This window comes from Gasterosteus aculeatus, chromosome 9 (genome assembly GCF_964276395.1).
Source record: "Gasterosteus aculeatus chromosome 9, fGasAcu3.hap1.1, whole genome shotgun sequence".
NCBI lineage: Eukaryota > Metazoa > Chordata > Actinopteri > Perciformes > Gasterosteidae > Gasterosteus > Gasterosteus aculeatus.
In genome coordinates, this window is record NC_135696.1 from 6,940,018 (window position 1) to 6,964,398 (window position 24,381).

Here is a 24,381-nt window from a genome sequence, read left to right on the forward strand (position 1 = left end):
AAAGAAAAGTTACATGTTACAAGCTCTATGGTTTGAGTAACTCCAGTAGAGTATCATGCAGACATAATTTAGTTAACTGATGCATATTTTTTTAAAAGGTATTATTTATGGCTTGGAGTAAATTTAAAAAATATTCTAAATCAAATCCTGCCGAGGGTTTCTGCTGGTGCCGAGTCGTGTTCTTACCTCAGACTCAACTACTTTGTCTTCCAAAGGGGTTGGTGGCCTCTTCTGGGCAGGCTCATTATGACCCACAGAACTCAGCCTTTTCAAGCAAGGGGGATTTGCTGCAGAAAAGGAAGTCATGATGTTGTTTAACAAATAATATATGTTGTTGTCAGACACCCAGTAGTTCAACAAGTTGCTCCGCCTCAAGAACTACGTTTGTTTTATGTGCACATTGCTTGAAGGGAAACGCAAACAAATTGACTGTATCCACCTCCAGACTTGTTGTTGAAGAAGTTGTAGTACTGAGAGACGTAGGTGATGATGCTGAGACGGTCAGGCACTTTCATGGACACCATGTCTTCTGGGTCCAACAGGGCTGGGATCCCCAGCTGTGTCTCTGCCACATCAAAGGCCTACAAGGAACCAAAGACAGAAGAGGGAGGTACGTTGTTGACAGACAGTAAGCCAGTGTTTCCCCTAAAATTATATTCCTGAAATTAGCCCGCACACTGCTAAGCAGTATGTTTACATGCATGTATACAATAATTAATAACTATTATTATGATCAGGATTATCACTACCAATCTTAACCAAATACAGTGATGTGTGAACTAAGTGACTGAACACAACTCAACATACTTTTGGGATTATTGCTATGGAACAAAGGAGGTAGATGAACCCCCCCCCCTTAGTAACTGGGACGATGTTTATAGAAAGACACGCTGCTGTTTTCTTTCAAATATAAATCATCTTTGCTCCGAGCTTGAAGCAAAGTTATTTTTACCATCATTGTACTGCGGTGGCAGCAGAATGAGAGAACGTTGTCATTGTTCAGACATGAAAATATTTCAGTCAAACTAAAAGCTTTCCACAACTCACCAACGAGCACATATTGAACAACCTGAATAATCTGACGGATGACAAAACATCAGTCCTCAGCTAATAGTGTAACATTTTGTTATCGGTCTAATGAAAAATTCCACTGAGGAAACGAGGGGGAGTGGGGGGTGATATTACAGAACACAAGCATTCTATCATCGGCCGTCACACAACACTGAAATAATCCAGCCCACAGGTAAATGCAGACTGAACCAGTAGACATCATTTGTTCCTCATGCTTCCTCCAGCTGTCTCACTTTCCCTGAAAGCAGTTTGATAAAAAGTACGCAAACAGCAGCAAAAAACTGTCAAGCTGAGCTCTGACTGGAAACAAGGAGACTCCCTCAATGTTCTGCTTACAGTCAATGTGGAAAAAACAACAACCAGGGAAATAGAATAAAGAGTTCTTCATTTAACTTGAACGTTTCTGACGACATTGAATGCTCTGGCCTCCTCCCTCTTTTACCTGGTCAGGCTCCAACTTGATTAAATTACACAGCTCTTCACACAGACCGTTGGATATTCTGGAGTGACACCCAAATGACTGAACACAATTATAGGTACGGTTTAGTATTTTATGGCTGAATGAGGCACGTAGAGTGACTCAGGCAGTGACTGAAACCACATAGGTGATTTCCCCTCCCTTCAAGAGCAGATTGTCTCATAACCTGAAAACAGTGTGCAAAACAAGATCACGGGAGTGTTGAAAGCAGAAAAACAGCAGTGCAATTGACTCACCAGGCGGTTGTTCTCGTATACATTCTCTTTGGACAGCGAGCCAAAGTCACTGAAAAAAAGAGACAGATTTTGTTAGAAAACTTCATGGCACGTGAGATACGTCTGTGCATGCGGGTTGATAATCAAAAGTTATTTTCATGGGCTTAGTTGGGGGTTTGCTGTCTTGTCTTGATTTAAGAGTTAGGTAAGGGGTAAGCAGGATCTGCCAAGCAGGCAGACACGAGTCTGACAGGATGGGGAGTCAGTTTCTGTCCTGGCTGAGGAGTGTAAGGTCTGCGGGTCAACTAGAAGATTTACCAGCCAAAGGGGGTTAGAGACACACCAACACTATTCAACATACACACTCTGTTTACGATGTTTACGTTAAGTCAGGAGTCTGGACATTGGATGTGACCGGATCTTAGATGCGGGAGGTGGAAGGTCCTCCTCTACGCCAGTTTAGGGCCAATAGAAATATTTCCTTCTCTGTCTTTCAAGGGTTATAAAACATGATGTTCTTGCTGATGTTAGTTAGTTGTTCTTCCGGCCTGTGTGCTGCCTGAACTGCTCCTGCCTTTGCAAACGCAGCGCTGATACTTGACCTGTGATCTGACAAATAAATTTCCCAGAACGAGAGAAGTCATTCGGCTGAATTTTTGATAACCCCGACCAGGCTCCAAATCTTGAACACGTATTCTTACAATTTGGTGACCCCGACGTGATTTGCTGACCTGGACAAAGAAAGACGGGGACGTCCGTTTTCCGGACCGAGCCGAAAGGACCGGCGGCGTGGTTCAGCATTGACAACAGGCGCGCAAACAGAATCAGGTGAGCAGACAACCTTTTGTTCTAAATGAATAAAATGTCTGTGATTGGATACTTCTAAAAAGATTTGTTGTCAACTGCAGAATTCGTCTCTGTCCATTGACTGAATAAGGTCGTTATAAGACCATTAAATTTAAAACTAAATTTGAAAATTTCCTGTTGATCACATGTAAAGTATAAGCACATACTCACACTGAATTCAACGTTAGGGAAAGTGAATAAGTGTCCATAGGTTTAGGGATTTAGGTAAAAATATATATAATCTTAGTCGGTAGAAATCCAAGTTGCAATCCGTGTGGTACGTAGATACCTCTGGTAACTGCAGTCCCACGTTTGCATGCAGTGGACTGGCAGTTTAGAACAGTGTAGGGGTTTAGGTTTAGGGACTTAGGTAAATACATGAAGAGTTTAAAAAGGAATGACGGGGCTCACTTGAGTTCCCTGAGGTCGACTCTTAGTCTGTAGAAATCCAAGTTACAATCCGTGTGGTACGTAGATACCTCTGGTAACTGCAGTCCCACGTTTGCATGCAGTGGACTGGCAGTTTAGACAGTGTAGGGGTTTAGGTTTAGGTTTAGGTTTAGGTTTAGGGACTTAGGTAAATATATGAGGAGTTTAAAAAGGAATGACGGGGCTCACTTGAGTTCCCTGAGGTCGACTCTTAGTCTGTAGAAATCCAAGTTACAATCCGTGTGGTACGTAGATACCTCTGGTGACTGGGGTCCCACGTTTGCATGCAGTGGGCTGGCAGTTTAGAATAGAGCAGGGATTTATGTTAATCTTAGTCTGTAGAAATCCAAGTTGCAATCCGTGTGGTACGTAGATACCTCTGGTCCTGCAGTCCTACTCGTGTGATTCTTGGACTGGCAGGTTAGAATATTAGATGAAGAAATAAGGACACAGGGAAAGATTTGTTGTTTTTCATACTGGGAAATGTGTGGGTGGTTGGTGTAACTCCTGGTGTTTTACCGAACCTGGAAGCTGTGCGTATCAGGACTTGAAAAAGGACTGAGAATCCGACAGTGAAAAGTGTTTGACCGGATTACACATCTGTGGGGATATGTATTAAAGGGTAAAAGGGAAAATCATAGTTAAATGATGGTGGTATAAATACGAGAGAAATAAAACAATACGAGTGAACTGGTGTTATAAGCCTCAACAATCGAGCGCTGTATTCCTCTAATACAGTAGAAGGTTCTTGATTGGGTTCACAGTATTGGGCATTGAGTCCTTTCTCTTGTGTTCAAAAACCACGTGTGAATAAATAAATAACCTGTGATGAAAATGGAGGAAACCATAACGATATGGGAGAGGTGTAAAGAAGGCACTCTGGGTTTCGCCCTATTTAAGACTTATAAGAGACATATGGATAAAACCCTAGAAAAAGATAGGAAATGTGTAACAAAAAATATGTGAAGTGGGTTGCACAGATGCAGGAAAGAGGAATGTTTGGAAGGGAGATAGATTCTCAACCAACAGGCGAGCAGCTGCAGGACCATCTTAGGATGGCGAGAAGAGGAAAAGACCAAGCGCATGCGCTCCTTGCCGTTAAGGGGAGATTTTGTGGAAAAGAGAAGGAAAGTGCAGAAAAGGCAGATGAGTTCTTAGTGGACTGTAGAACATTTCTGGGAGAAATAAATGCGGTATTCGTGAGTAAGACGGCAATGCAGTTGCCGCAAACCAAAGCAGGAGAAGAGAAAGTGCATGAGACCGGTTGTAAATCTAGTGCGCCTCCTACCTACTCGACAGGCCCATATGCGGAGGCTAATCGGTTGTTAAATGAACCACATCAGATGCCACTGAGGCAAGGGAAAGCTACTAATCCAGGAGAATCTCAGGTTTTGGTAGTTCAAAAAGGGTTGTTACAGGTAACCTTATATCCACATGAAGAGAATGATGGGGTGGAGAAGGTTTCTGCTTTTCTCTCAGAGACGCTACAATATTTGGAGGACAGGCCCCAGTCGGAGCCTGTCATTGGAGTAATCCTAACACAACACAGGGTCACTCGACAGTCGTAAAGAAGCGGCAACCCGAGCACAGACCTATGACCTCATTTAATGTAGGGGGAGAAAGAGTTTCAGGAGAAGAAACTTTGTTAGTCATAGCCCAGGCAGAGCGGCAATCAATCACCCGGCGTGGATAGGATGAGCGGGGGAGGCAGGTTGAGTCAGAGGAAGATGAGCCTGGCCCTGCAGATGATTGGGACGAGGAATTTCAGGAGCATGGAGCAGCGCTAGAGTCACAAAAACCACAGTCATCTACTCCGATGGAGCGCCATGAGACAGGGGTTAAGAGGTAATAGGAACAGATATTATCAGGGGAATGCAGCCAGAGCGAATGTGCATCAATGTAATGATTTGAAGTCAAAAATCAGACGGGATGCTCAGGCCTCTCATCAACTACCACTGTTAACGGCTATTTGTAGAGACGGAAGTGAAAAAACAACATATGCGCCACTCGCATTGTCAGACCTAAGCATGATGAAGCTCGCATTACCTAAAATAGAGAAGGGTGGTGCAGTGTGGATTCGTGGGTTCCTTGCTCAGTGTGCGGGTAGTGTTCCCGGTTTGGGGGATCTTAGAAGAATTTTTGTGGCGTGTGCCTCACTAGCTGACCTCCAGAAGTTAGAGGGGGAAGCCAGGACCTCTGACCTCCCTGACGGGGAGCCTCTGGCAAATTGGGTGTCAGTGCTCTGGCCAAAGCTCAGACTCCAATATCCTGTGAAGGTGGCTACCACAGAACTCACTTATGTTCCCCCACACGACAGTGAGGGTGGAAATAGTTATTTAAGGAGAGTCAGAGAATTATGGGACAACAAGTTAGGGGAAGATGTCATGGATGATCACAGAACCAAGCTTCTTTTTCGCGGCGCCATAGAGTCATCTGTCTCGGAGACAATGAAGACCCAACTAAGAGGAATAGTGGGGTTGTCTGACATGAATTTTGATGCTTGGTCCTCACAGATTAAACACTATGTGGACCGGAGCAGAGAAAAATATGATAAGGAAAAGGGTGAATTAAACAATATTCAGTTACAATTGGCGAAAGCACAGCTGGAGTAAAGCAGAGAGAAGGTGAACCAGGGCAAGAGTGAAGCCAAACAGATGACCCAAACAACAGCGCCATCTCAGGGGGAAGGGCCACCTCAATATGACCCTTATCCAGACCCCCCTCCCTTCCCATGTGCGCCAGCCTGCCAGCAGCCACAACAGGCCGTGTACACTCCTCCACAGGCTTACTATCCCCAACCTTATGCCCCGCAACCACAACACATGATGGGGGCCCCACTGTACGGTGGCTTCAGGCAACCGAAAAGACAGTGGGGAGGGGGAAATCGTGGCCGAGTTCCAAACAATTTAGGGCAGTTTAGACAACGACAGAATACTTGTTTCAGCTGTGGGCAGATTGGACATTGGTCCGACGCATGCCCCCATCCACCTCAGGGTCAGAGGCCTCAGTCCTACCCAGCTCAATACCCTTACGATATCTATCCACCGCAAGCACCACATACACTACAACAGGGTAATAGCCTGCGGCATCAGGCCCCAGGTCATCAGCAAATGCCATAGGGGTGCCCAGATCCGACGGCTGACGGAAACCTGTTCCCAGAACCCATGGTGACTCTGACAATCAACGGAAGAGACATTTTGTGTTCCCAAAATATCATTATGCAAATGACGAAGGGATGTATCACTGTAACATTCCCGGATGGGACACAGCAACGATGTGCCACACCCCACTCTTATGGCCACCAGTTGCTGCAAGCTGAAGTTCAACAGACGCTGAATGACGAAGCAGAGGTCTGGTGGGGGAGAGTGGAGGACTATGATGGAACTGTTCTGCATGAGACTGTCCGCCGTTGGGGCCCATGGTTTAAGGTATTACACCCGACTGAACCACCTGCGGATCCTCCTCATTGCACGATGAACTATTCGCTGTCTCCTGATGAGAACTATGACACCCTGTGGAGTGGACTTGAGTTTGAAAGCGAGGTCCATGGACATCCTGCTGTTAAGGTCCGAGAGATCTATGTGGGGAAACAAGGTGTGGCAGCTGCGGTGGAACTAACCTCTGAGTTACAAGTTCTATATGCGCTACAAGAGACCTCTGCTCCTCACATCACCTTGCTCATCCAAAGCGGAGGAGAAGCCGAGAACATGGGGCCGATGGTTAAAGCGGGGGTTGATGCCACGGACTGGGTGCCCACTTAAAATGTTAACTTACATTACTCTCAGGCTAATGACATGTACCATATTGCACATACCTCAGAAGTAAAACTTATACCAGAGAAACACCTGCTAAGCCGCACACATGGTAGGGAAAATACTGACCATGAGAACACACAGCTCATGCTAGTTGATTTTCCTGATACATTTTGGACAAAAGGGGGAGCTGATGTGGGATTGATTCCAATGGCCCCAGTGGTAATTGAATTAAAAACCGGAACGGTCCAAATTTACCGTCCTCAGTACCCCTTAAGGGAGGAACAAATCGCAGGGATAGAAAAAACAATTGAAGTGTTGCTGCAGGCAGGTGTATTGGAGAGGACGGGGTCCCCCTGGAATACCCCGATTAACCCGGTCCCTAAACCCGGAAAGCCTGATTATAGAATGGTGCATGATTTGAGGCTCGTCAACAAAGTTGTAGTACCAACTCACTATGACACCCCAAATCCTTATACAATGTTAAATGCAATAGGCCCTGATAAAAGATGGTTCACCTGCATTGACCTGGCGAACTCTTTTTTCTGTGTCCCTCTAGCTGTGCGCTCGAGACTAATGTTTGCGTTTACGTATAAGGGGTGCCAATATACATATACGCGGTTACCACAGGGTTATGTGGACTCACCATCGATTTTTAACCATGTTCTGGAGACCATTTTGGCCGAGTTGGAACTACCAGGAGGAGTTGTTTTACTACAATATGTGGATGACATCCTGCTAGCAGGGACTAGTTCAGAAACGATTATGTCTACCAGAACGGTTCTGCAGTGGTTACAGGAGAACGGCTTCAAAGTGTCCAAATTGAAATTGCAGATTGGGAGACAGAAGGTGAATTTTCTGTGGAGAATTGTGTCACCATCAGGGCAAGCTATGACTGACACACAGAAGTCGTCCATTTTGCAACATCCTCGGCCAACGACGGTTAGAGAAATGATGAAATTCTTAGGACTTGTAACATGGAGCTAGAATATTATACCTGATTTCTCGGTGCAGGTGGCTCCTTTGAGGGCGCTAATATTGGGTGCAGGCTATAAAAACTACTCAGAGCCTTTGGTGTGGACCCGGGAGGCGGAGACTGCATTTATTGCCACCAAGCAGGCCATGGCCAGCGCAGCCACGTTTCACCCCCCTGACTACTCGAGACGCATCCATCTGGATGTTGATGAAAAGAACGGATTTGTGAATTCCGTTCTGTTTCAGAAGGGGGAGGGTAACATAGATCGTAAGGTTTTGATGTGCTATAGTGGTAAGCTGGATAACGTGGAAATAGGGCATCCCTCGTGTGTCAGAAACGTAGCTGCTATTGGAAGAGCGTTGATTAAAACGGCCCATATAACAATGGAACACCAGACTGTTGTGCACACATCGCATGGAATAGTTGCGTTCTTACAGTCAAACGCGTTCACACTTTCCACGGCAAGACAATCAGTCATTGAAAATTAAGAGATACGGTTGTGTAAGATTTAAATGAGGAATGAAGGTGATAAGGAATTAGGAGAGTTGTTGTATATATTGTCCATTTTTTGGATTAATGTTTGTAGTTTTTCGAGTTTTCTCCTAAATTCAGAGATGGGCGGTAAATTGTTGAGTGCTGCTATTGAGTGTATAGTGCACGATACACTTGATACAGTATCTTGATGATGGAAGCAAATGTCTGATCAAAGGAACATTTATAGCACCAGTACACGAAATATGGAAACTTGTTACAGACGGTCATCCTGTAATGTTCAACAAGTAGTACACCCTTACATTTGGATACGCTAACCATGAGAGGTTGGTGATCTATCAGTAATGAATGAATAGATTGGATCAAACTGAGCATGAGCTGAGTTTTATCTGCAAGTGTCTGTGACATGTCTCCCACCCTCTGCTTTGCTTTTGGGCTGAAGAGCAATAAAAGTGGAGATTAACACTGAAGGCTGGACTTGGAAGTTTCCCTGCCCCTATGGCACCATGGAAAGAGGTGGTAATTGACTTCACAGACATGGGAATGAAGAATCAAGTTGAGGGCAAGAGGTATTTGTTGGTATGCGTTGATCCTTTTTCTAGGTGGGTGGAGGTGATCCCCACAAAATCAGAAAGAGCAGCAGACGTAGTAAAATGGCTGACCAGAGAACTAATACCCAGATTTGGTATTCCAGAAGTCATACGATCGGATAATGGTTCACACTTCTCGAACGCTGAACTACAAGAAATAGAGAAAACGTTTGGGATCAAACATAAATTTGGGGCAGTTTATCATCCTCAGTCTCAAGGGCTAGTTGAGAGAGAACAGAACCATAAAGGAAGGTTTGGCTAAAGTCTGTGCTGAAACGAAGCTGACGTGGGTGGCAGCCCTGCCGATAGTGCTGTATGGGATAAGATCATGTCCTAACTCTAAGTTAGGGATAAGCCCCCATGAGGTATTAACGGGAAGAAAGATGCCTTGTCCGTTAACAACCACTTTGCCTACCACTGTCAGCCCATTGCAGTACCAACATGTGGAAATATCTGACTATATGAGAATGTGTAATAATACTGTGATGAGTATCTCTCAACAGGTGACAGAGATCCTTTCTGAAGAAGAAGGAGAGTGTGCACCAGTGGAGGTGGATGACTGGGTACTACGTAAAGTAGCCAGATTCAGTTGGACTGATCCCCGCTAGGAAGGTCCATACAAAGTTGCAGAAGTAACCACGCACTGTGTGATAGTGTGCCGAGAGGGGTACCTGATCAATACAAGTTAACGGATCAGATAGCGGCCGGATGGGAATCATTGTTCCCTTTTTATAACTGTAAACAAAAATGTGGATCGACTAAATTATGTACATTTCAATATCCAGCGGCTCACTAATATGACAAGAGATGCTCTGGAAGGGGTGCACAGCCAACTATCGGCCACCTCATTGATGACTTACCAGAACCGGGTGGCTTTGGATATGTTATTAGCTGAAAAAGGAGGAGTGTGTGCGATGTTTGGCCAAGCGTGCTGCACTTTTATCCCCAATAACACCGCCCCAGATGGATCCTTTACTAGAGCATTACACGGACTCAGAGTTATGTCTGTTGAATTAGCTGAACACTCTGGTATAGACGGCACCGTCGGTAATTGGTTTGGTAAATACTTTGGACAATGGAAGGGCTTCTTCCTGTCAGTTTTTCTGACCTTAGTAATCGCAATAGTGGTTTTTGCCCTTAGTGGATGCTGCTACATCCCCTTTATCAGACAACTATGTCTCCGACGCATCACCTCTGCAATAGATGCTAAAATACCCCTGCCATACCAGATGGCTTTGTTACATGAAAGGATCCAATTGTTAGGGCCGGAGGAGATAGGTATGGTAAGAACGACTTCGAGGGACCCGAAGAAGAAATCCTTTTAGGTTCAACATTCCTGTCCGCGTGATCTGCTAACTGTTGCACACATCATATATAGTGGATGCATACACGTAGATGGTGTGATATTTCTAGGCTAGGATGTATTCTGTGTCTATTATACTCGGTTTAGATTTTTTGTACTGTTTAGGGATTTCCATGACTGCTGCATTCACCCGTATTCACTGATATAGATATTTAGCGTTTAGATTGGTGGTTTCTTTTGATTTTTTTTTTGGTTTACATAATGAATTATGTAAAAAGGGGGAATTGATAATCAAAAGTTATTTTCATGGGCTTAGTTGGGGGTTTGCTGTCTTGTCTTGATTTAAGAGTTAAGTAAGGGGGTAAGCAGGATCTGCCAAGCAGGCAGACACGAGTCTGACAGGATGGGGAGTCAGTTTCTGTCCTGGCTGAGGAGTGTAAGGTCTGCGGGTCAACTAGAAGATTTACCAGCCAAAGGGGGTTAGAGACACACCAACACTATTCAACATACACACTCTGTTTACGATGTTTACGTTAAGTCAGGAGTCTGGACATTGGATGTGACCGGATCTTAGATGCGGGAGGTGGAAGGTCCTCCTCTACGCCAGTTTAGGGCCAATAGAAATATTTCCTTCTCTGTCTTTCAAGGGTTATAAAACATGATGTTCTTGCTGATGTTAGTTAGTTGTTCTTCCGGCCTGTGTGCTGCCTGAACTGCTCCTGCCTTTGCAAACGCAGCGCTGATACTTGACCTGTGATCTGACAAATAAATTTCCCAGAACGAGAGAAGTCATTCGGCTGAATTTTTGATAACCCCGACCAGGCTCCAAATCTTGAACACGTATTCTTACAGGGTAATCAGCTTACAGCTCTAAAGGCACATAAAGTTATCTTGCTTTATGTCAGCACGCTTGTATAGCAGAAGAAGACCATAAAGAAGTGAATAGCAATACTGATATAGGACGCTACTTATGTTATAAGCTATTATTGGCCTGACAGCAGGACATGCAGCAATGCTGAGCAGTTAAGCTTCCAGACTAACAAAGTTAACAACTTGTCCCGACCCCTCTCATAAATGATGCTCCATGTGCCAGCTCTAAAGGAAAGAACTCCAGCACCAAACAGGAGGGATGGGCTAATAGTTACAAGGCTCCGCTTTGAGATGCCAGGGGCCAAGAGCAAAAGCCAGTGAACATCCTGCAGTAAACCTGGAAACATTCAGAGGTGTTTTGGGATGAAAGTGTTGTTGTGTGCATAAAGTAAATATAAGGTGACCGCGTCTGTTAGTGGAACAGCAATGTGGCAGTAAAAAAAAAACCCACCAAGACCCTGGTGAGAGCATGTGGAGGCCATGTGGAACTCTCAAGAAGGAAAAACCCTGTGAATGAGATCCGTGTTGGGGGCAGACAAAGTAACCTCTGTTCTCTCTAATCTAGTTCCCATGGTCACAAACACACTGGGAAACAGCTCCAATAGCAAGACAGTGTCCACACAAGTCCACTGGATCAGCTACTTTAAAAATATTTCCACAATTTGTTGACACTCACAGAACAGACAGTGCCAGCCAATACGGACATGAGCAAAGTGCAGAATGCGATCTGAACTGCAAACTAATTCACGGTGTCTCGCTCAAAAGTGTATTTTGGGAAAGAGGACTGCTAAGAAACAGTGTGTGTGTGTGTGTGTGTGTGTGTGTGTGTGTGTGTGTGTGTTTCAGGATCAACAAGATCAAAAGCTGGGTGTACCAGTACACAGTATATTCGGAGTCTGGTACTGACAGACAAAACTGTTGTGCTGGAGCATACAAGATCTAGTGATGTCGATCAAAAATGAAGCATATCCATATGTAATAATAGTAATTTTAGGTAGTGAATTATGGAAAATAAATGTATGACCTGTTTGCACTGCTACATGGATCACATGGAATTTAAATTAAAAGATGACATGCACTCTAGTTATGCTCACAGCCATGTCTACTTCTCCCACCGGTGGACACAGTTAGTCTTGGCTTAAACAGACATGGTGGCCATTTGCTGCACTAAGTATTGTCCCTCCTCTGCATCAGTGTGCTGTATTTTGATGAGGATACATTGGCTGCGGAGTGCAGCCGGGATCACCATACAATGGCCAGGACCAGTGTTAAGACCTAAATCCTGTTTGACAGGCGGAGGTCTCAGCTGCAGATTAGCCTGACAAACTGTCCGTCTGAATCAGAGAGAGCTCCGTTGGGCCACAGAGGGCTGAACGGGGAGACAGGCTGGGTCACAAATTGGAGAGGCAGAGCTTGAAAGCTGGGTATTTAGGATTTGTCCACTATCTTACAGTCAGCTTTACTGGGAAAAGGCTGTATTTACTGCCACTGACTTGTCCTTCAGTGACTGGTCCAGTGAATGTTTGCTCTGCTACCATTCAAGCAGAGTCAAATTTGCTCACAAGAGCCTGGCCCACCTGAGAGGTTAGCAGCACCAGCAAGATGCTGGTCGTCATTCCATCGTAGCATATTTACCCCACCGGGAGAAAAAAACAAAAAACTAAATTAAATGTAACTTGCAGGCTGCTTTTACTCTTCCTACAACTGGGTGAGTCGTGGACTTCTTTCAGAGGAACTTAAACCCCTAATGTAACGCTGTCAATCAAGTTGACCTCCCACTGAGCTGCACTGAGGCCCGTTATGCTGCACAGGACTAGAGCTTTTCCAAAGAGATGCACATCCAATATCTCATGAAGCACTGCAGATAATGAAACAATTGAAATCAAGCGATTTCCCTGCCTTTAACACAACAAACACTCGACGGCTCTCTTGTTACAAACATCAAAGTATTGAAAGGCCGATCCTCACCTGTAAGAAATACATCAGCTGATGGACTGTGGGACATTTGTCTACCAAAACAATTAGATTTCCTCATATTCACAATCCTTGTTTAGTCCCAGTGGCAGTGCGGTTGTGTTTTGTAGTGTGTGTAGGTGTAAAACGCAGAGAGGAGGGGTGAGTTGGTACACACAGGGCACGACTTGTCAGCCACAGTTAATCACAGTGGCCTGACAACGTTCTTTACACCTATTCAAAGTGTTTTTGCCACACCATCAGCGCAAAAACATCAACAAAGATTAGATGGGGTAGACATGTAATATAAAAGCCTATTAAAAAAATACATGTAGAAAAAGTGATTGAATTCCCAATACTATCATATGCAGTGATTGTGTGCCATAACAGCCTCTACTTAAAATTACTTTAGAAAAAGAACCATGTTTAAGAGGAGCCCTTAACTATCAGAGTCCTTAAACGCTTTTTAAGGGATTTATCCGGAGCAAGATCTAGATCTGGCTAGCTACTGAGTTCATTCTGCATTTGTATCTAAAATGGATTAACATACCAAATACTACACCTTTTAAAACAATTTAAAAACAGCATGTAGCCGGTGACTCCTGAAACAATGCACGTTTCACTGCACCGTGAACTTTAACCCCGGGTTCCTCAATCCTAAATTGGCTTAATTAACGTTAAGGTTATTAGAAGTAATAGCAACATTGCGTCGATCAATTTCGGGATACTTACATCAGATCCGGTCTGTAACGATGTATTATGGCACAAAACGCCAAACCGTCCCGAAAGGACGTCGACATGTCCTTTACCTCCACATCGTTGTAATGTTCACACTGGATCCGACACCACTCCTGGAGAGCCTTCAGAGACCCCATGATACGACTGCCGATGAAGTCCAAGCAACCGGTATCGCTGTCAATTTAAAATGGTCCCGTTCCTCGAGGCGTATTTATCCCTGGTTACATCACGAGTCACCGGCGGAGTTTCAGTGAAGGGGGCGACGGCCAGACGACACCCGACGATGCGATGCGATACATTCATTGCCAGCGAGTGACGTCGAGAAAACTAGCATGGCTAGCGAGACGTTACCGCAGTTTGGAAAGTACAAATTGCGTTATGCCTCCGTATCGAGTTATGCAGACAGCTGTGACAACATTTAAAGTGCAAACGTACTGTGGCCAAAACCACGGACCAAAAAAACAAACAAACAAAGTTCTTGACGTAGCGACTACTGACGTTAGCTAAGACGCTACGGTGTGTTAGCCCGCTGTCAGCTTATGTCCAACTTTACATCTTGCAATTCTGCTTCTTTTTAGCGGGCGCCGGCTGGCTCTGGGGATTGTCTTTGACCGTGTGGGGCGTTGATCCCGTTTCGTGCCGAGGTGACGGTGTCCTCCTCCTGGAGGTGGATCACAACGCGGTTTGGTTTGTTGCTGCAGTGAGTGCAATGGCTGTTAAAACGCCGGATACAAAGTCGTGCACTAATGGCGACGTCCTCTTTTCGTCCCCTGATTGCGCCACTGCAAATAATATATATAACGTTATATACCCCCGAGAAGGAATGTGGATTAAAACAGCGTCGCACCGGTTGTATCCTAGTTAATCTGTACCCGCCTGACGACATACACGTTGTCGTTCCGCCTCGCTATTCGGGCAGCTCCAGTGACGTTTTTTTTTTCTCCAACTGCTACCTGCGCGATGTTTCTAAATCTCGCGAGATTTGACACTTGTTTAGAATTCACGAAAGATGGCGGCGGCGGCGCCTCCGGATGAGGCTACACTCCAGGCTCGCATCAGTAAGTCATTGCACAGATAAACTTCTCAACAGAAAGCGATAGACGACACGCTTTAAGAGGGCACGGAGACACATTGTCAGGCTAAAGTCGTTGTTGTCTGCCATAGCACTTTCCAGAGGGAGGATATTTTTGAGAATCATGACAGCGAATGTCATCCGAATTAACTTAACGTTAATTAACAAACTCCTTCAGATATTATAACCGTTAACACGCTAACTGTCAGACGCTCGTATTTTGAGCTAATTGTATGTTATGTTGACATGTCGAGCTCAGCTACAAAAACATAGCATTAAACGCTGAATTAAAAAAGAAAGAAAGACAGCGGTTGCGGGCTAACGTTAGCTGCTGGCGGTTACCTCCAGGATCAAGACAAGCCAGTTGAACAAACACTGAATCAGGAGCCACCAGACACTAGACGTCTGGTTTAACGAGCAGCGCTGCATGGATCAGAAAACCCATTTTTTCTCAAACAAGAGCGGCTGTCTTTGCCTGTTTCACACCAGAGAACTCCTTGTTTAAAAAGACTCCACTCTAGTTTGCCACAAGACCTTTCGAAACCTAGAGCTTGAACAGCCTTCACACATAGTCGTTTTTGAGTTTTAAAACCCCAGCTGATAGAGAATTTAACCTAATGTATTTTCGTTTTGCACAGACAGGGCCACCAACCCTCTGAATAAGGAGACCGACTGGGACACTATCAAGGGATTTTGTGATGAGCTCAACAATGAACCAGAAGGGTGAGATGATAATGATCAATTACATCATTACAAAGTGCATTTTTGTTGATCGCTGTATAGAAAAAAACACAATTAAATCAGTGCTGTTCCTGTGATGGATACACACTAACAACCGGTTTTAATCTGGTTTTCACAGCTCTGTCAGAAAAATCAAAGAAAAATCATATAAGCTACATAATATTTAATCACAAAACAATATATGTCTGGCCATTCACATTTTCTGTATGGCTTTAAACTCTCCACATTTTCTGTTTTTTTTATGGCATATATTACATTCATTCCTTGTGTTAATCTACAATAGTTACATGTTGTTGTTCCCTTTCAGTCCCCAGCTTGCAACCAGACTTCTGGCCCACAAAATTCAGTCACCTCAGGAGTGGGAGGCCATGCAATCCCTTATGGTGAGCTAGCAAGTATAAAAGATCTACAGAACACCACAAGACAGGAACTTGTCTTCTTTAGCTTGTCTGTACAAATGTAAAATAAAACAATTACACAATCCCCAGGTTCTGGAGACGTGCATTAAGAACTGTGGAAAGCGATTTCACAGTGAGGTGGGAAAGTTTCGCTTTCTCAATGAACTCATCAAAGTGGTGTCGCCTAAGGTAATGATACCAGTAATTTATACCTACATACAGTTGCAATCAAAATTATTCACCCCCCATTGCACATTAGGTTTATTGGCAGAATATACAATTTCTCAGCGGTTTGCAAAAAACAAATTACACAAGAATTGTTTAAATAGTTTAATGAAACTAATATTACAAAGGTTTTGTCCAAATTCAACACAAAATGCTACTTTTAATGACTTTAATGAATTTACTGCAGTCTCAAATGATTCAACCCCTTCATGACAAGCATCTTCAGTACTTAGTAGAGCACCCTTTTGCTGTTATGACCTGCTGCAAACGTGATGCATAGCCAGACACCAGCTTCTGACAGCGTTCCTGAGGAATCTTAGCCCATTCCTCATGGGCAATGGCCTCCAGTTCAGTAATATTCTTTGGTGTGCGTTTTGCAACCGCCTTCTTCAAATCCCACCAGAGATTTTCGATGGGGTTCAAGTCAGGTGACTGTGACGACCACTCTAGAATCTTCAATTTCTTCTTCTGAAACCAAGCCTTGGTGGACTTTGAGGTATGCTTGGGATCATTGTCCTGTTGGAAGGTCCAATGACGCCCAAGTTTCAGCTTCATCACAGACGGCATGCCGTTTTTTCCTAAGATTTCCTGATATTTGACTGAATCCATCGTGCCCTCCACACGCTGCAGGTTTCCAGTGCCAGAGGCAGCAAAGCAGCCCCAGAGCATCACTGAGCCACTGCCATGCTTCACTGTAGGCAGGGTGTTCTTTTCAGCATATGCTTCATTCTTCTTCCTCCAGACATAGCGCTGATCCATAGGCCCGAATAGTTCTAGTTTTGTCTCATCGCTCCACAGAACAGAATTCCCAAACTTATTTATATGGTTTTCAGCATATTGGAGCTGACTTTTCTTGTGCTTTTGGGTCAGTAGTGGTGTGCGTCTTGGGGTCCGGGCATGGAACCCTTCAGTGTTTAGTATGCGCCTTACTGTGCAAACTGAAACCTCAGTGCCTGTTGCCACCAAGTCTTGCTGCAGGTGTTTTGAGTCACTCGAGGCTTTTTGACCAGTTGCCTCCTCAGGAATCTGGTGGCAGCCGCTGATAGCTTCTTCTTTCTGCCACGTCCAGGTAGTGTAGCCACTGTTCCTTCAACTTTGAACTTGCAAACTATGTTTCCAACTGTATTTCTAGGGACATTCAGTGATTTTGCATCCTTTTGTATCCTTTTCCTTGTTAGTGCAAGGCAATGAACTTTTTGGACAATTCTTTTGACTTAGACATATTTCTAACATGCAATCAAACGTCACTCTGAACAAACCCGGAGCCAGACCAGGTATTTATGTGTTCTATCTCAAGCACACCTGAACTAATGAAGCCCTTGATTAGTTGCACCTGGTGTTCTTGATACAGGGAGTTGAATCATTTCAAAGGGTGCTCTACTAGTACTGTACTACTAGTAAGTAGTAGTATAGTCTACTAGTAAGTACTGAAGATGCTTGTCACGAAGGGGTTGAATCATTTTGAGACTGCAGTAAATTCATTAAAAGTAGCATTTTGTGTTGAATTTGGATAAAACCGTTGTAATATTAGTTTTATTAAACTACTTAAACAATTATTGTGTAATTTGTTTATTGCAAACAGCTGAGAAATTGTATATTTTGCTAATAAACCTAATGTGCAATGGAGGGGTTGAATAATTTTGATTGCAACTGTACCTGTTTGGCTGAAACTGTATTTTTTGGGGGGTAGGGCTTAGAAAAACTCTTATGGAAATGCTTATAGAAAATGAAAAGCAGGAGGCCAGTTTTGTCAGTGAATTTACCCAGTTGTTGTTAAACCATAATCACATGTAAATGAACAACTAAAACATGAATTCCCTCTTTTCTGCAGTATTTGGGTACCCGGGCTCCAGAGCCTGTGAAGAAGAAGGTGTTAGAAATAATTTACAGCTGGACCGTGAGGCTGCCTGATGAGACCAAGATCGCAGACGCTTATCAGATGCTGAAAAAACAGGGTAAGCGTTTCAGGACGAGAAGAGAAGATAACAAACCATTAAGATAAACAGCACTGTTCGATCCCCACTCAGGGCCTAGTGGGGTGGCGTTTGCATTTTACAGGTTTCTTCCCACTACCAAAACATAAGTGTTAGTGGTTTTAAATGGTGGGGGTTGTATCAAAGAAGGAAGTTTTCCTTAAACTTAAAAAAAATCTAATTGGAAACTAAATGCAAACAACATCTGCTGTCATTAGACAAAAGAAGAAGTTTCATGAATACATGTTTTTGTTCAGTTCCCATATTTTATATTTTGCTTCCCAGTCTGTTCTCCTTTTTTATGGGGATGAGCCACAAACATGAGACCAACGCCCTTAGTCATAGTTAGTGTAGTGTGATTTACATGTTATGTGACGTTTATAATAGGAGGTGACCCAGATGACCTTGACTCGTCTGAGCTGTTTACACATTCGGTTAATTTGTATTCTTGCTCCCCTTCCAGGTATTGTTAAGCTGGATCCTGAGCTTCCTGATGACAAGCCCCTCCCACCTCCTCCACCTAGAGCCAAAAATGTCCTTTTTGAGGATGAGGAGAAATCCAAGGTATCAGTAGCCACAACGCACCCGTCACTTGAAGTAGCTCAACTGTTTATAAAGTTCTCCTCCTCTTCCCCTCTTTTCTTTCCTCTCCCTCCTTTGTCCTATCCTGTTTGTTAGACGCTGTCTCGCTTATTGAACAGCAATCACCAAGAGGATCTCAGAGCAGCAAACAAGCTCATCAAGGAAATGGTGCAGGAGGTGAGTCATTCGTTTTGTTAAACAAATGTGCTGTTGAGTGCGTGGGGCAAAGGCACGTCTCTTTTTTTCCATCCTTTGCACAAATAACACACCAGATTATGTAACGTGACAATATTAATGCACCTGAATATTTATTTTGAGGCCTTCTTTTTTTCTTTATTATCATGGTGTTTAAAACTCCAACATCGACAACAGATGTGGAAGGCTGACTATCCAATTAATAATCACGTTTTTCAGATTAAATTATTAGAGTGAAGCATTATAAAAAATGGTGTATTCAAATATGTATAAGAATAGCCCTTAACTGTAAGATGGCCTTTAATTACATCACACTATATATTGACTCCATGGTCACCCTCTTGATGACACGCTCTCTCTTCAGGACCAAAAGCGCGTAGAGAAGGTGTCCAAGCGACTGAATGCCATCCAGGAGCTGAAGGAAAGTGTCAGCCTGCTGAGCCAGTTGCTGGATGGCTACAGCAAGGAGACCTGCTCCCAGAGCAACCAGGAGCTCATTAAGGTCGGCACATCTCGACGCATTGAAATTAGCTGCAGCCACAGTCTAGTAATTGTGCTTGTGCCACTCACCCCAGGTGTGATTTAAGTGTTTTTAACATGTGTCCGTTCGCAGGATCTTTACCAGCGCTGTGAGAAGATGAGGCCCACTCTATTCCGATTAGCAAGTGATACAGAGGATAGTGACGATGCTTTAGGTAAGATCGAGGACCTCGTGGCTTTGACATTATGTCATTTGAGAATAGGGAGAATCGGCTTCTAATTAGGAATCAGGCCCTTTTTCAAAGCGTGTTAATTTAATGAGTGTTTTTTTTCTGCTTTCAGCTGAGATCCTACAGGCCAATGACAACCTGACTCAGGTCATCAACCTGTACAGGAAGCTGGTAAAGGGAGAGGATGTGTCAAAGGATGGAATAACCCTGCCCTCACAACCAGGTAGGTGGGATTTGGCATTCATCGGTTTACTAAGCTTGATCCACAGATCTTTCAAACATTTTTGTAGACTATATGATCACAGATGTGTTCCGTTGGTCCAAAACAGGCAGCAGTAGCTCAGCCCTTGTAGACTTGATGGGACTTAACGCATCAGGCAACGTGACATCATCCAACCCAGAGCCCTCTGGCCTCCAGACACCAGCTCAGCGCGTCAGCCTCTTGGATGATGAGCTCATGTCACTAGGTAAGCACAAAAAACCTCTTCTGGCTTGTAAATGCAAAGGTAGAATAGTAAGATGGTAGACACCGAAACAAGCTAAAAACTGCAGAGTGAGCACATTGAGTTGTGTGTGTGTGGCCCTCCTTTGGTCTAAGATGGCATCCTCAGAAGCAGGCCACATCTGGCATTTCACAACACAAATTTTCATGTACAGGATTTATTTGCATGAATTTTGAACGGTGTTTTCTTTTAATATGTCGTAAACACCAGAGATTGGAATAAAACTGAGTTAACCATTGTCTCTTATTTCCTAGGACTGAATGTAACAGAAAACTCCAACTCTCAGAACAATCTTCAGGTGTGATTTTACTGTATTGATCTCATTAAAAAGCATTATATGTAAAGGCTTCACAAAACAGACTAAAAAAACTCAACAAAAACCTACGCTTTTAGATAATCTTACTGATTTCATTTTGAATCATTGCTGTCTTCTAATACACTTTTTTGTCAGGCAGATTTGAACCCTCTGTTTGTCCCCTCAGTCCCCTGATGGCCCCGGTTCATTTGCTCCGTCCGTCCGTGCTGCGGTGCTGCAACCTGCTGTGGTCCAAGCACCACAGGCTGCAGCAGCAGGGGGGCCGACTGCTGCTCCCAAACCCATGGAGGAGCTGGACTTGTTGGGGAAGACCTTGTTACAGCAGTGCTTACCCCCACAGAGCCAGCAGGTCAAATGGTAAGTTAAGTAAACTGGAGTATATGGAATCATTAACCTTTTTTTGAGTTGTTAATTCTTTGATTTAAGAAAGTATGTCTGTGTTTGATGCACTAGTCCTCCATTGCCCTGAGTGCACTGATAATGGGGAGTTATGCGCTTCATGTTGTTTCTTCCTTCTAACTTGTGTCTGTGTGTCTAGGGATAAGCTCCAACCGCGATCCAGAGTCACCTTACGAGATCTGCAGACCAAGTCCAACGCCAGCTCTAGACCGGCTCCTAATGCCACCACACACTCTGCTGGTCCTGCTCTGGCTGCAGGACCCCCATCGGCTGTCCCTCCCGAGCAGCCAGCCACTCTGCTCCCATCCGCTCTCAGTCTTGCAGCTGCTGAGAGAGGCTCGTTAGCTGCTACTGACCCCTCTGACAACATCTCTCTGTCTGACGTTACGGTGCCTCTGGAAGCCATCAGACCTAGTAAGCACGGGCAGCATCACCAGGCCCAACCGGGACGCTGAGTCTTGTCATACGTGCAATTTTCTCTTTCATTTCTCATGTTGCGTTGTGCTTTTTTTTCCTCCCGTGTTTCTGCACATATTTCAGGCAGTTTATTACCGGTGACCGTGTTCGACAAACACAGTCTCCGTGTTTTGTTCACCTTTTCCCGTGACTGTCCTCCATCCCGGCCCGACCTGCTGGTGGTGATCATCTCCATGCTGTCCTTCGCCCCCATTCCAGTCACCAACATCCGCTTTCAGGCAGCCGTACCAAAGGTTGGTTCAAGGCACCTGTCTGTTGGAAACCACGTCGTTTCAAGGAAAGCATTATTGGCGCATATCATAGCTAATATGATTTTTGTGTGGATGTGCTCAGGTGATGAAAGTGAAGCTGCAGCCTCCCTCTAGCACCGAGCTCCCAGCCTTCAATCCCATCCTGCCTCCAGCCGCCGTCACACAGATCCTACTGTTGGCGAACCCTCACAAGGTGCTCCGCCCACACTTCATCACGCTGATCAGCACTGAGTGTACACTGAGACTTTCACCATTTTTAAGAAAACTGATGTTTTTTCTCTCTTGTGTTTTCTAGGAAAAAGTGCGTTTGCGGTACAAGCTGACATTCAACCTGGGGGACGCGTGTCATGATGAATCTGGTGATGTGGACCAGTTCCCGCCTCCAGGCACCTGGGGAAACCTGTAGGGAGAGAAAGCAGCCTGCTGTCATCTAAACTGCTGCTTCCTTTAGCTTTAGATTGAAGGTGTCCCTCGTCACCGGCTTGAGATGAGACTTCAGTGGCTTCAAACTCTGGTTGGGTAATACAGACTGACAAGGGACCAGTTGTGGGAACCAGCTTCTACCTTGTGCCTTCCTTTCCTTTTTCAATCAGCTCCATGTTCCTGTGTATCGTATCTTGATTTTCTTTTTCTTTTTCTTCCAACAATCATTCTCATACAAAACTTTGGTTCAATACAGTCAGTTATTGTTACAGTTTTTTTTTTTCAATACATCGTTAATATTTTTCTGTTAAACATAGTCCGTTACATGCTTATATTGATGTTTACAGCCAAAACACTCCTGTATTTAACCTATGGTATGGAGCACTGGTTATTTGTACCTGATAAATAATTTGATTACCAGAATTTGAATGTATTTCCTATCAAACGATTGATGTGTTTCAGTACAACATCAGTGCTCTAGGAAGAGCAGCATCAGTGGATTTAATAGTTGGATTCTATCTTGCCAAACTTTTAGTTGCATCAGGAATTGATGAAACTAAATTGAATCAACACTTTGAAACGATTGAAGTCTTTTTCCCCCTTACAGTCAATGGAGCAGTGCCTCCTGCTAGTATACGTCATGAATTGGTACAACGTTTTAAGGTAGTGATTTGGTGGTTATTCTTGATGTGGTGGAGGGTCAGTGTGTGTCTTAACTGTGACAAACTGCTTTTATCGTACTTGTCACAAGAAAAGCACAGGTGTTTAATACGTTTTCAAAATGTCTTCTGTGAAGAGAGACCATGAAGGAAGGGACTTTTGATTTCTGCACTTTTTATTTTTTCGATGTTGTTTCACTGAGGATTTCCCATTTGAGTTATTTTACACAACATGAGTTGTCCATTTATTTTGTTTTACTTTTGCACATGAAACCATTACATTTACCAACACATTGTCTTTTCTCATTTGCTACTTTCCTACTGTTGATTGACCCAAAGAGGAACATGTGCAGTCCTGAGTTGACGTCTCCTACGTCTAGTTTGATTCTACCACACGTGCCTGGGATGGAACCTATATTTTTATTTGCTCTTGTACATTTAAGTATGGAAGTAACTAGTTTGATCTTTGTTTTTGTTTTCATACGTCCACGTCCGTATCACATACGATTAGTAAAACAACAGACACCTCAAATGTCACAGCATCATCCCGTCCGTTGAGTTGATTGGAGCACTAAGCATCATAAAGATTCAAATAGAATCAGATTGGTTCTACCTGAGAAGTACGATTTTGAAACAGGATGAACTCCAAATGTGTGTTACTACAGTGGAGCTGGAGGTTCACTTCATGATATGAGGGATGAATTTCAGAATGCGTAGTGTTGATTCAGTTCAGTTGTTACGGTAGATTAACTCATCACACAGTCATCATTAAGATGGGCTGCTTCCCGATGCTCTGAATGAGCCACAGAGACATGCTTTCATTTACTTACAGGTCCAGCACTCACTCGTCTGTGACTGGAAGGAAGACCGCAAAAAGAGACAAAGTAGCCTCAGGCAGCTCCTTTCGGTCTTCGGTGCGTGGCTTAAGCTGAGCTGATTTCAAATAATAAACATTGTACGATGTGTCGTAAACTATGCACTGAGGGGGCTGTAACGTGTTTGACTACATTGAGAGAAACAGATTAAGCTCATTCACACGTGCACATATTTGCCTTTTGTCATTGCCTGGAGGTTTAGCGCTTATTTCTTTTTAGTGTGAGCCCATTATTTGACCGCAGTAGCATAAATCAGAATACATATTTAAATGATTAGTCTGTGAGGCCGATGACGACTACGCCGCTTTCTGTTATTAACTCAGCAAGTCACTTGTAATTTGTCTCCCCTGCCTGCGCTGATAGATTAGAGAGAAGAGTCTTGTAGCAATGCGGCTTTGTGCCCGGGAGAAGTATTTATTTAGGGAGGCGCTACAAAGCCTGTTCCAGATGGAAATCCCTCTTTTACTTACTTATAAAAACTATGCTTCACTACAAAAAGTCACAAAGCACTGTTAATGCAATTCTGTCATCCTAGTCCAGCTTCTGAGAGTATTATCAAACTGGAACTCGCTTCATTTTGACTTGCAAGAAAAACCATTGAAGGAACTAAACTGGATCCACATATTTTAGGTTGTTACACAACTGAAAGTAAAACACCTTTAAGTGTTGTAACAAGGCCTCTACATCTGTGTATTTCTGAAGAAGGGAAGGTTCTATTGTAAATAAAAGTGTATTGCCATGATGTATATTTAGATATATAAAAATACTGTACATACTGCTGGATACAAAATGAGAATGTACTACAAATGTGATTTATGGCAAATAAAGTCATTTGTATGGCAAATTTACCCAATGAATAAATAAATAAA

At 43.8% G+C, this 24,381-nt stretch overlaps 2 protein-coding genes across 4 annotated transcripts in view; one reads left to right on the forward strand and one right to left on the reverse strand.

The window, feature by feature from the left end:
• micall1a (MICAL-like 1a) overlaps nt 1–14,639 on the reverse strand; it is a 22,253-nt gene extending 7,614 nt beyond the window's left edge. For all 3 annotated transcript variants that reach the window (XR_013450650.1, XM_078080327.1, XM_040185778.2), the window contains exons 1-4: nt 13,708–14,639; nt 1,786–1,834; nt 440–581; nt 187–287 (exon numbers count right to left, since the gene is read on the reverse strand). Coding sequence is in view for 2 of the 3 variants with exons in the window: in XM_078080327.1 (XP_077936453.1) it covers nt 187–287; nt 440–581; nt 1,786–1,834; nt 13,708–13,850 (435 nt within the window). In the remaining variant the exon portion in view is untranslated. The remainder of the gene's footprint in view (nt 1–186; nt 288–439; nt 582–1,785; nt 1,835–13,707) is intronic.
• LOC120824767 (ADP-ribosylation factor-binding protein GGA1) lies at nt 13,806–24,381 on the forward strand. The gene is made up of 17 exons (XM_040185809.2): nt 13,806–14,771; nt 15,424–15,508; nt 15,834–15,909; nt 16,015–16,113; nt 17,981–18,104; nt 18,586–18,686; nt 18,801–18,881; nt 19,264–19,401; nt 19,513–19,594; nt 19,722–19,832; nt 19,939–20,076; nt 20,367–20,410; nt 20,595–20,785; nt 20,967–21,241; nt 21,368–21,537; nt 21,638–21,748; nt 21,851–24,381. The coding sequence occupies exons 1-17, from the start codon at nt 14,723–14,725 to the stop codon at nt 21,959–21,961; spliced, it is 1,986 nt and encodes a 661-aa protein (XP_040041743.2). The 5' UTR covers nt 13,806–14,722; the 3' UTR covers nt 21,962–24,381.

Excerpts from the sequence above, each read along its gene's own strand:
- LOC120824767 (XM_040185809.2), top strand. The coding sequence starts at position 14,723 with ATGGCGGCGGCGGCGCCTCCGGATGAGGCTACACTCCAGGCTCGCATC. Across the intron at positions 19,833-19,938 it reads AACCCTGCCCTCACAACCAG|GCAGCAGTAGCTCAGCCCTT; the intron begins GTAGGTGGGATT and ends GGTCCAAAACAG. Across the intron at positions 21,242-21,367 it reads TCTGGAAGCCATCAGACCTA|GCAGTTTATTACCGGTGACC; the intron begins GTAAGCACGGGC and ends CACATATTTCAG.